This window comes from Haliotis cracherodii, unplaced genomic scaffold (genome assembly GCF_022045235.1).
Source record: "Haliotis cracherodii isolate W230 unplaced genomic scaffold, xgHalCrac1.p SCAF_10, whole genome shotgun sequence".
NCBI lineage: Eukaryota > Metazoa > Mollusca > Gastropoda > Lepetellida > Haliotidae > Haliotis > Haliotis cracherodii.
Genome location: NW_027266265.1, coordinates 1,286,922 through 1,297,946, shown reverse-complemented (window position 1 = coordinate 1,297,946; position 11,025 = coordinate 1,286,922). Strand labels below are relative to the sequence as shown.

The 11,025-nt window shown below is 39.4% G+C and overlaps 1 protein-coding gene across 1 annotated transcript; it reads left to right on the top strand.

The window, feature by feature from the left end:
* The first annotated feature begins 206 nt into the window (after positions 1–206).
* Positions 207–6,619, top strand: LOC139444481 (SUMO-interacting motif-containing protein 1-like). Its single transcript, XM_071225444.1, has 3 exons — positions 207–291; positions 5,347–5,814; positions 5,958–6,619. Exons 1-3 carry the CDS (start codon positions 207–209, stop codon positions 6,617–6,619), a joined length of 1,215 nt encoding a protein of 404 aa, XP_071081545.1.
* Positions 6,620–11,025: the final 4,406 nt, after the last annotated feature.

Here is an 11,025-nt window from a genome sequence, read left to right as displayed (position 1 = left end):
ACAATGACTCATCCTGAAAAACATGCAAGAAATGGCAGCAATAAACTAATAAGTGACAAGAGATGTCATTTCTTTTGGTTGGTCTGACTCAAAGCCTTGACTATAAAGCATAAAATCCATGGCATTGAGCAACCTGCATTCATATGCATCAGAATCTGTTATCTGAAGTAGGAGATGTGCTTTTTTGTACCAGTTATTGCAAATAAATGGGCTGTAGTCACGAAGGGTCTCCGGACACATTGAAGAAGTCTGACATCTCGCCCATCCGCCCACCTGATCCCAGCAATCTGGGTAATTCTGTGGCAGCCAAAACACATCCATCCTGATCTAGTATTAAATGGTATATGTTAAAAAAATACATATAAATTAATATTATTGTTTAAGTGCCATCAGCCACAGACGAAATGCCTAGTGTTGACATTGACTGAATTTTTTTATTAGCCCTGTTATATCAACAGTTTTTGGGCAAATGTTAGATCTATCTCTAAGACGTAATCAGTGAATAAAATTATGGATGACTTCATTTATCTGGCTCTATGACAGATACGCTCTCCATTCGACTCCATCAAAATACATCGATAATGCAAATTAATTCTTAATAAGAATTACAATCTTTGGAAACAAGGGTTTATTAAAACACTTCCTCATATCTCTTCTCCGCTACTGTCAGCCTTGTTTCACATGCTGAACGCTGTGACAACAGTGAGTTTTGTTGTAGTTCAGCGAAATGCAGAATTTAACGGCTAATACTGAATGTGCTTGTATACCGACGCTTTCGGTTCCAATAGCGTCTGCGTGGTGATTCCAATGCAAACCGCTGTTACGACGATAGTTACTGAATTCACATTACATTTGAAACTATTACTTCGCCATTGGTAGCTATACACACAATATTGCTTAAATTTTTTTCCGATAATGCTTCCTCTCCAGATCCTCTTGATGGCATTGGGTGCCGATGTCTTAAGCAGCTCCGCCTTGTTGGAGACATCAAAATTGGCTACTCATTCTTATCTAAACAAATTCAGGAACTTGAAACTTGGTATGGATGGTAGTTATATGTATTGTCAGTTCAGGTCCTATCCCACAATAGGCAATCAGCAGGAGATCTGTTGTAGGCGTTCTTGCAACACTTCATGTTTTAATTCCTACTCCAGATATGCTTGATGGATTGAGGGATGTTATATGCAGCTGTTGCACACTCATGAAGTGGCTGATGTCTTTTTAAGAGATCAGATAGTGAAGAAATATTTCTTTCATTTTTGAATGAAGAAAGGTAGTTAAAGAAACGTTTAAAAGAGCTCTCTTTAAGACTGAAAATGAAGTAAAGTTAAAAATATGGATTTGTGCTCTCAAGAGTGCTTTCTTCTCAAGGTCTCCATGTGAAGTATTTTTTTGTTTACTTGGCAACCATATTGAAAAAGCTATTTTGGTGATTGGTATTGATCTATGCTGCACCTGTAAACTTATGCTTTGTTATATGTTCACTCTGCTTCTTTGAACCATTGAGAGTATTGCACCTGATACTTCAGATGGAGGATTTCACTCATGTTTAAATAATCTCCATCCATAGTTTCGTTTCCATGGCAATCATTAAAAGATTACTTCTGGCAGTTGTCCCACGGTTTAATCTATATGTTTCGCCTATGGCTAGTATGCAAATATAAACATAACATCTTTCTCAGTCAAAGTAGACACAATTTATGGATAACAACTTCTTTAATACTGTAAAGTTGACATTTCAGTATAGATCCTAAATATACCTTTGTCAAGCAAGACTGAATGAGGAACATTGTACGGAATATATATAGTGGGTAGAGGATTAACAGTGACAACAATTGCATACATGAGTGAGATACCATGAGTACTTGAGTATTTGACAACGGTATGAGTATCCATACCGAAATGTTGCCTTTACAGTATTAAAGAAGTTGTTATCCATAAATTGTGTCTACTTTGTAATCCCCCAACTTCTTAGTAATGCCTATCAAACAATTCATCTTTCTCAGTATTTTTACTTGATTGTGTCTTTTATCAGCAGTAAATAAAAGCAACACAACCATTTCCATAACAATAAGAAATCTCTGCCAATACAAGAGTCTGTTGTACGATTCTAGCTGTATCATGAGCATGTGTTTATGAATGACTATCAAGTAGTGATGACACCAGGTGTTGATGAATTACTATCAAATATTGATGACACCAGGTGTTTATGAATCACTATCAAATAGTGATGATACCATGAGCATGTGTTTATGAATCACTATCAAGTAGTGATGATACCAGGTGTTTATGAATCACTATCAAGTAGTGATGATACCAGGTGTTTATGAATCACTATCAAATAGTGATGATACCAGGTGTTTATGAATCACTATCACATAGTGATGACACCAGGTGTTTATGTATCGCTTTAAAATAGTGATGACACCAGGTGTTTATGAATCACTATCAAATAGTGATGACACCATGTGTTTATGAATCACTATCAAATAGTGATGACACCATGTGTTTATGAATGACTATCAAATATTGATGATACCAGGTGTTTATGAATGACTATCAAATAGTGATGACACCATGTGTTTATGAATGACTATCAAATAGTGATGATACCAGGTGTTTATGAATGACTATCAAATAGTGATGATACCAGGTGTTTATGAATCACTATCAGATAGTGATGACACCAGGTGTTTATGAATTACTATCAAATAGTGATGATACCAGGTGTTTATGAATCACTATCAAATAGTGATGATACCAGGTGTTTATGAATCACTATCAAATAGTAATGATACCAGGTGTTCACAAAAAGGTGAGCGTATCGTTCCCGACTGGCATTTTCTGGGGGAACTTCAGCAGCAATGGCACAGTGATATAGTTTGTTTAATAACTGTTCGGTGGAACATGTTATGGGAGTTTGAAAACCCACATGAATGGGAGTTGTATCGTCTATATTCAGACTGGTATACAACAAACTTTCACTCGTTTTGACAGCACAGAAGAGCTGTGTTACTGAATATACAGTTTATGAAGTGTTGTTGAACTGTGTCCATTTCACAAGTGGAAACAAAAACACTGATTGAGAGACTTCACTTTCCAAATATAAGTTGGTTAGTTAACACCAAATAGCAAAAAAAACTATGAAAAAAGATAATGTCAATGATTCCTGTGTCTCTCTGAGTCTAAACAAAACGGTTGTGATACTTTCTATTACAGTGCTATTATAAGAATATCCCTGTAGTCGTCAGTACCCTGATCTGATGCATGGGTTTACTTAGGATAACCTTTTCAATATATTTTATGAATATTGAAAAAAATGAATATGAGAATATAGTCTTTGAAAGGCATTTAGAAGTGATACTCATAAGGAAGAGAATTTATGGATGTCAACTTCTTTATTACTGCTTCCCCTGAGTAAGGAGTAGGAGTAAGTATATACTCCAAAATTTGTTCCTCTTAATAAAAAGTTGACATCCATAAATTCTCTTCCTTATGACAATACAGGTTTTCATGAAATGTCTCTTGTTTTTTAAAATATTTTTTTGGTGTCAATTTCTCTCACTTGGTATCCTTTGCTAATTGCCTCTTTTACTTGTTATCTGGTCAATTCTGGAATGCTGTTTTTCCCACTAAGAGCAAAGAGCAATGAGCTCCATGATTAATTATCTCTCAAGTAAACAAGAACCTGCAGAAGTGGTGGTCAATAGGGTAGAAACGCTCTGACTGAGTGCATGTCGGGGTGATTACTTACTGCTTGATAGGCCCAGATGCATCCACCGGCAACCGTGTGTCCTCCACTTAATTGTACAACTCCAGCAGGAGTCCTCACGGGAGATACAGCCCGTATCAAATGTAAAATAACATTCTAAACTTCGAATGGAACCAATTATATCACAGACTTCTTCCTATTCACAGACAGAACTTCTGGTTTCAAATGCTGCCCTTTATTTGTGTGGCAATTTTCTGCAATCACCCACAGCTTTTCCCATAAATAAACGTAGCAGTTCACAGATGCCGAGTGTTATGGACAACGCTTGGGTGATATTGACAAGCAGGGGTTGGCTACGGACATGGAGTAGACTGCCTGCAGTAACAGGTGGCCCTTTAACTCGCCCAGGAGCTGGAGGGTCAGGCATCTTTCTGTACGATCAAAATTGATTCCAATGTTAGAAAGTTGTTTCCAATTATATGTGTAATTTTAAACACTAGTTTTTATGATTTTTTAATTATTGATTTGAAGGTATGTATGTGTTCCAGCCTGATCACAGACAGATCCAATGTCATTGATTGTATTGGAAACCTCTTTATCTCCCTAGATGCTGAAATTTTTTATAACTGAAGTGAAATTACATTCTATTATATCTACAGTGAAGGTTATAATTGGAATTGCATTAAATCGAAAGCATGAAAGTTTTCTGAAATTAAAACTCGTTATGCTACTGAAGAAGAGTGTGAGTGTTGTTCAGTGATAAGAGTGTAATTACATTTTGACAATGACAAGGTTGACAGATAGGTATGGAAGACTGCCTCAATATTGTACAACATTTTTTTGTACAGTTTAAGAATGTTTCTAGGTACATTGTCCCACTGGGATGAATATTTTACTTGTATTTCTGGGTACAGTGTGTCCAATAGGTTGAATGTTTTACTTGTGTTTGAAGGTGCTGTGTTCCACTTTGTTGAATGTTTTACTTGTTTTACTAGATGGAGTGTCTCACCTTGTTGAATGTTTTACTAAATGGAGTGTCTCACCTTGTTGAATGTTTTATTAGATGGAGTGTCTCACCTTGTTAAATGTTTTACTAAATGGAGTGTCTCACCCTGTTGAATGTTTGACTTGTGTTTCTGGGTAAGGTAGCCATGTGGAAGGAGTGTTGTTTGACAAAATTTACAAGTAAAGCATGGTCATGTCTACTCCTCGAAAACATACCATTATTGTATACATATCAGTATTTCAATATTCCCAACATTTTGTAACATGTGGCGGTCTGCTGTGTACCCTGTCAATTATTATCCATGCTTTCAAGCTCACACTAAACTATGGCCTTGTCTTGAAAAACCTTTACAATTTACACATCTATCCCTTTTTAACCTCTCTAACTATACAGGTTCTGGTCGAGTCTCGCCACATACATATTCAAAACAACTTGTGACTGAATGATCATTCATACATTATCACTGTAACTGAGAGGCCATAGTGCAGTCTCAGCGATGTCTTGACCACAGAAATTTCATATCAACTGAGGAAATCCCACAGATATCTCTATAACTGAACCAATATTGCGAAACAAGCATATATTCTTGGCGATGTGTCCCTGTCATGGACATTACATGGTGACCTAGAGAAACAAGAAGACGACCAAGTCACTCCAGAAGGTGACCTAGTCGAGCCAGAAGGTGATATAGTCAAGCCACATGACCTAGTCAAGCCAGAAGGTGATATAGTCAAGCCACATGACCTAGTCAAGCCTCTAGGCCACATAGTCAAGCCAAAAGACAACCTAGTCAATCCAAAAGGCAACCTAGTCAATCCAGAAGGCAACCTAGTCAATCCAGAAGGCAACCTAGTCAATCCAGAAGGCAACCTAGTCAATCCAGAAGGCAACCTAGTCAATCCAGAAGGCAACCTAGTCAAGCCTCTAGGCCACATAGTCAAGCCAAAAGACGACCTAGTCAATCCAGAAGGCAACCTAGTCAATCCAGAAGGCAACCTAGTCAATCCAAAAGGCAACCTAGTCAATCCAGAAGGCAACCTAGTCAAGCCAAAAGGCAACCTAGTCTATCCAAAAGGCCATCTAGTCAAGTCAGAAGGCAACCTAGTCTATCCAGAAGGCCATCTAGTCAATCCAGAAGGCAACCTAGTCTATCCAGTAGGCCATCTAGTCAAGCCAGAAGGCAACCTAGTCAAGCCAAAAGGCAACCTAGTCAAGCCAAAGTCTACCTAATCAATCCAGAGGACAACCTAGTCACTCCAAAAGGCAACCTAGTCAAGCCTCTAGGCCACATAGTCAAGCCAAAAGACGACCTAGTCAATCCAGAAGGCAACCTAGTCAATCCAGAAGGCAACCTAGTCAATCCAAAAGGCAACCTAGTCAATCCAGAAGGCAACCTAGTCAATCCAGAAGGCAACCTAGTCAATCCAAAAGGCAACCTAGTCAATCCAGAAGGCAACCTAGTCAATCCAAAAGGCAACTTAGTCAAGCCAGAAGGCAACCTAGTCAAGCCAGTAGGCCATCTAGTCAAGCCAGAAGTCAGCCTAGTCACTCCAGAAGGCAACTTTATCAAGCCAGAAGATGACCTAATCCATCCAAAAGGTGACCTTGTCAAGCAGGAAGGTGACCTAGTCAATACAGAAGGCAACCTAGTCAAGCCAGAAGATGACCTAATCAGTCCAAAAGGTGACCTTGTCAAGCAGGAAGGTGACCTAGTCAATACAGAAGGCGACTTAGTCAAGCCAGAAGATGACCTAATCAATCCAGAAGGTGACCTTGTAAAGCAGGAAGGTGACCTAGTCAATACAGAAGGCAACCTAGTCAAGCCAGAAGACAACCTAATCAATCCTGAAGGTGACCTAGCCAATCCTGAAGGTGACCTAGTCAAGCAAAAGGCAGCCTAGTCAATCCAAAAGGCAACCTAATCAATCCTGAAGGTGACCAAGTCAATCCTGAAGGTGACCTAGTCAATCCTGAAGGTGACCTAGTCAAGCCAGAAGGCAACATAATCAATCCAGAAGGCGACCTAGTCAATCCAAAAGGCAACCTAGTCAAGCCAGAAGGCAACCTAGTCAATCCTGAAGGTGACCTAGTCAAGCCAGAAGGCAACCTAATCAATCCTGAAGGTGACCTAGTCAATCCAGAAGGCAACCTAATCAAGCTAGAAGGCGACCTAGTCAATCCTGAAGGTGATCTAGTCAATCCAGAAGGCAACCTAGTCAAGCCAGAAGGCAACCTAGTCAATCCAGAAGGCAACCTAGTCAATCCAGAAGGCAACCTAGTCAATTCAGAGGCCATCTAGTCAAGCCAGAAGGTGACCTAGTCAATCCAAAAGGCAACCTAGTCAATCCAGAAGGCAACCTAGTCAATCCAGAAGGCGACCTAGTCAAGCCAGAAGGTGACCTATTCAATCCAGAAGGCGACCTATTCCATCCAGAAGGCTAACCTAGACAATCCAGAAGGCGACCCAGCTAAGCCAGTTGGCAAGCTAGAGCAGCTGGGGAGATACTCATAAGACAAGAGAGAAATACATCAGCAGGATTGTGTGCCATGCAAAAGTAACATGAAAATGAACGTTTTTGCCAGTGCAAAGAAGTATGACAAATGTACAAATGTTCTTGTGACTGAAGGTGTAGACTATGATTATCATATAACTGCTGGCAATAAGATGCAGCTAAGGATATGGGGATAATGTCCTTCCTCCGGATCTGTCTCCGCTGTCTCCCTCCTTGATCAGTACCCCCCCAAACCCAACCCCATCAGTGCCGTCTCTCCCTGGATCAGTGCAGATCCTCTCTCTCAGGGGCTACTTATATCATGAGTGATGTGCTACTAGCCATAATATTTTAAGGATAAGATGTCATCCCTGCCTGTCTCACTACCAAACTTCATTTTGTTGTCCCCAATACTACAGACAAACAGAATCACTATCTGTGTTCCCTTTTTCTTTAATTGACAAAATATGCAGCATACGAGGAACCACAATCATACATAGACCAAACCTTCAGTAGAATTCCATCCATTGACAGTTTACTACTTTAGATGCATTGAACCGTTGTATAATTTTATTGATATTATATACTCTGCAAAAAAGAAACACAGAAGTAGTAACATCGTAAATATCTGACGGAGTGTAGCCGACCAGCATACAAAATTAATACCAAAAATGAATTATTTTTTTTCTGCATAGATAAAGATTGATTTGTTTGGAAAGAATGAGGTACTGCAGAAATTTGTTGAAAAGTCCCAAAATTGCAAAACCACAACCATGCCAGAGCCTAGTGCCGAAACACACTGTAGCCATTTTTTTCCACGTAGCACCAAGCACCATTACAAGACTGTGGAACCATTGTCAGACACATGGGACAACATGTGACCTTACCAGATCTTGTCGACCACGTATCACTACTAGAGCACAGGACAGATTCATACAGCTACATAACGAATACTGGGATAATGTCAGCAATTCCAGGATTGCGTAGGATAACAGCCCAGACAGTGAGAAACCGTTTAATTGACTAGATGACTAGTTCGAGGTGTCATTTTGATGGCTGCAACATCAATGGCGTCAAGGTCACAGAGTATGGCCTTAACTGAGATGGAGACAAAATTTGATTAGTGATGAGTCACGTTTTATGCTTCACCATGCGTATGATAGACAACATGTTTTCAGGTGTCGCATGGACCGTTATGCACAAAATTACATACAGGAAGTGGACAGATTTGGTAGTAGTAGTGTGTTTATGAGGGCATCCCTCACCTACACTTGGAGAACTTGGTGCAAGTTCTTGGGAATTTAATGGCACAACATTATACGGATGAGATTCTTCAGCCACACGTCCTTCCGATTATGCAACAAGGGAATGTCATTTTCCTAAACTCACTTGGTTAGACTGACAACAGATTTTTTCAGGAATCACAATATCCAGGTCCTGCCATGACTCTCCAGGTCTCCAGATTTAAACCCAATCGAACATTTATGGGATGTACTGGATCAACGACCGCGAGCAAGTCAGTAACAACCACAGAACCTCTGAGAGTTGGCACAAGCTCTGCAGGCAGAGTGGGTGAACATTCCCCTGGCCACAATTCAGGATCTGATGGCTTCCATGAGACAACGATGCCAGTCAGTTTTGGACTATAATGGTGGTCATACAAGATATTAAGAAAAGGGCCCACTTGCACAAAACGATCTTAGCGCTAAGAGTATCATAAGCCTATGTTAAAGTATGGGAGTTAAGATCATCTTAGCGCTAAGATCGGTTTGTGCAAGTGGGCCCAGATGTGCTGTGATGGCTTTGGTCATTGTTCTACATTGTTATTGCGACAGCTTTGGTCAATGCTCAAGTTACAAACCAGTATATGTCTGTCCTTGAATTATAACTTGCAGGCTGCCATCATAATTCTACAGAAGCCCTGTTGCTGATTCTCTTACTTCAGACCATTGACTTATTGAACCAATAACAGGAGACTAGGGTCTGTCTGGAAGCTGCAAATGTTTTACCGTTACGAAAATAAATGATAAATTTCCACACAACACAAACCAACTTGGGCCTCTCCATTTTCTTCTATTTGACAGTGATTCATCAACACATGCTCAGGATAGAGTCAGAATTGTACAATGGCTTCTGCTTTTAGCAGAGATTTCTTTTAATTATGGAAAGGATTTTGTCGATTTTATATTCTGTTGCCGCCATGTAATTCCATAAATCTGTGTGAGTGGACAGAGTGGGTTGCATGGCCCGTCGCTTCTCATGTTCTGTTCTGCCTTATCTGATTATCACTCCCATCGCCTACTGTGACAATAATGGGTATAGAAGGGCAAGACTATATGGGAAGATAGGGCCCATCAGAAAGGGACATATTGGTATCCAATAAAGTGTAAAGATCTCTTGACCAAGTCAGACATCTATTTATGAGGCCAGTGTTCTAAAGGAAGCCAGTGTTATCTCAATGAACAGGGGCTTGTTTGGAAATCTTTCAGCCTAACAGCTAGATATCCCTAAGAATGTGAATATACATAAAAACGACAAAATCCTTTCCGTACTCAAGAAATCTCTGCTAAAATTGACGTTCATTGTATGGCTCTAATATCATGAGCATGTGTTTCTGAAGTGTTTCAATATCTATGAAGTTTCTGGCTCCCGCAGCCCCAGAAGTAAATTACCTGCTTGAATTGATTTTGTTTCTCAGGATAGGATTACGCCTATCAAAGCCAGAAATAGCTACAAAATCACTGATGCAGTGTTAAGAAATAATCAGTCACTCACTCACTCTCTCCTATCAAAAGTTATGTTTTTCCAATATCAAAATTTAGAGATATTTCATGAAGATGATGCAGAAAGTAATGCTTTTTTCAACTAAGTTGCTAAAATGCCATGACGTTGTATAAATCTGTTATTTTGCAGTGAATATGATGTCCTTCAATGGCCGGTCAGAGTATGACAACAGGTGGCATGAGCTGTGCCAATAACTGACAGCATGTAGGCATTATCTATGTCTGTATGTACAGTCTTTGGTTATAAACTTTAGCGAAATGTTTTAGAAGTCCATATGATAAAAGTACAAAATCCTGTTTAGGGTGTAAAGAACGAAGTGATAATTCTTGTGAATTGATTCCATAGCGGAAAATTGCTTGAGTAGGAAAAAGTTCAGATAAAGCCATCATGTCATAGAAAGTCTGTCTTTGCTTCAGAAATGCACATGTAATCAAGGTGGTTTTCTTTTTATCCATTAAACCCTTGTATCTGACATTGATGAGATTCTTAAATTAAAATGCTAAACAATGAGAAAGGAATTTTGTTTTTCAGCAATTTATTAACAGACAGTTTATAACTTTTGGAAACATCTTATAAAAGATCATGTTAGGGCAGTACAAAAAATGAAGACGCCCCTAAACTGGACAGATACCAGGTTAGAATTCTTGGCACTGAAAACAATTCAGCATCCCTGATTTCAGCGCTTGAGTGACATTTTGTGTGAGTTAATCCCACATTGCATGCAACAGACAAGGCATAAGAAGCTTGTTTACTCTGGGACAAGTGTCTGCCTAGAGGGAGCAAGCATTGATTGAAGTCAGGTGTGGGAGAGACGTTCTGACTCTCAAGGTGTCTACTCTCACACACTTTGTCTATATCAGCACCATTGTAACATTTCTGTGATATACCGTATTGTGTAAAACACTGACCCATTGTGTGTATCAGCAACTTGGTGACATTTCTGTGATATACCGTATTGTGTAAAACACTGACCCATTGTCTATATCAGCAACATTGTAACATTTCTATGATATACCATATTGTGTAAAACA

Excerpts from the sequence above, each read along its gene's own strand:
- LOC139444481 (XM_071225444.1), top strand. The coding sequence starts at position 207 with ATGGGCTGTAGTCACGAAGGGTCTCCGGACACATTGAAGAAGTCTGAC. Across the intron at positions 292-5,346 it reads ACCTGATCCCAGCAATCTGG|AGAAACAAGAAGACGACCAA; the intron begins GTAATTCTGTGG and ends ATGGTGACCTAG. Across the intron at positions 5,815-5,957 it reads CCATCTAGTCAAGTCAGAAG|AGGACAACCTAGTCACTCCA; the intron begins GCAACCTAGTCT and ends TAATCAATCCAG.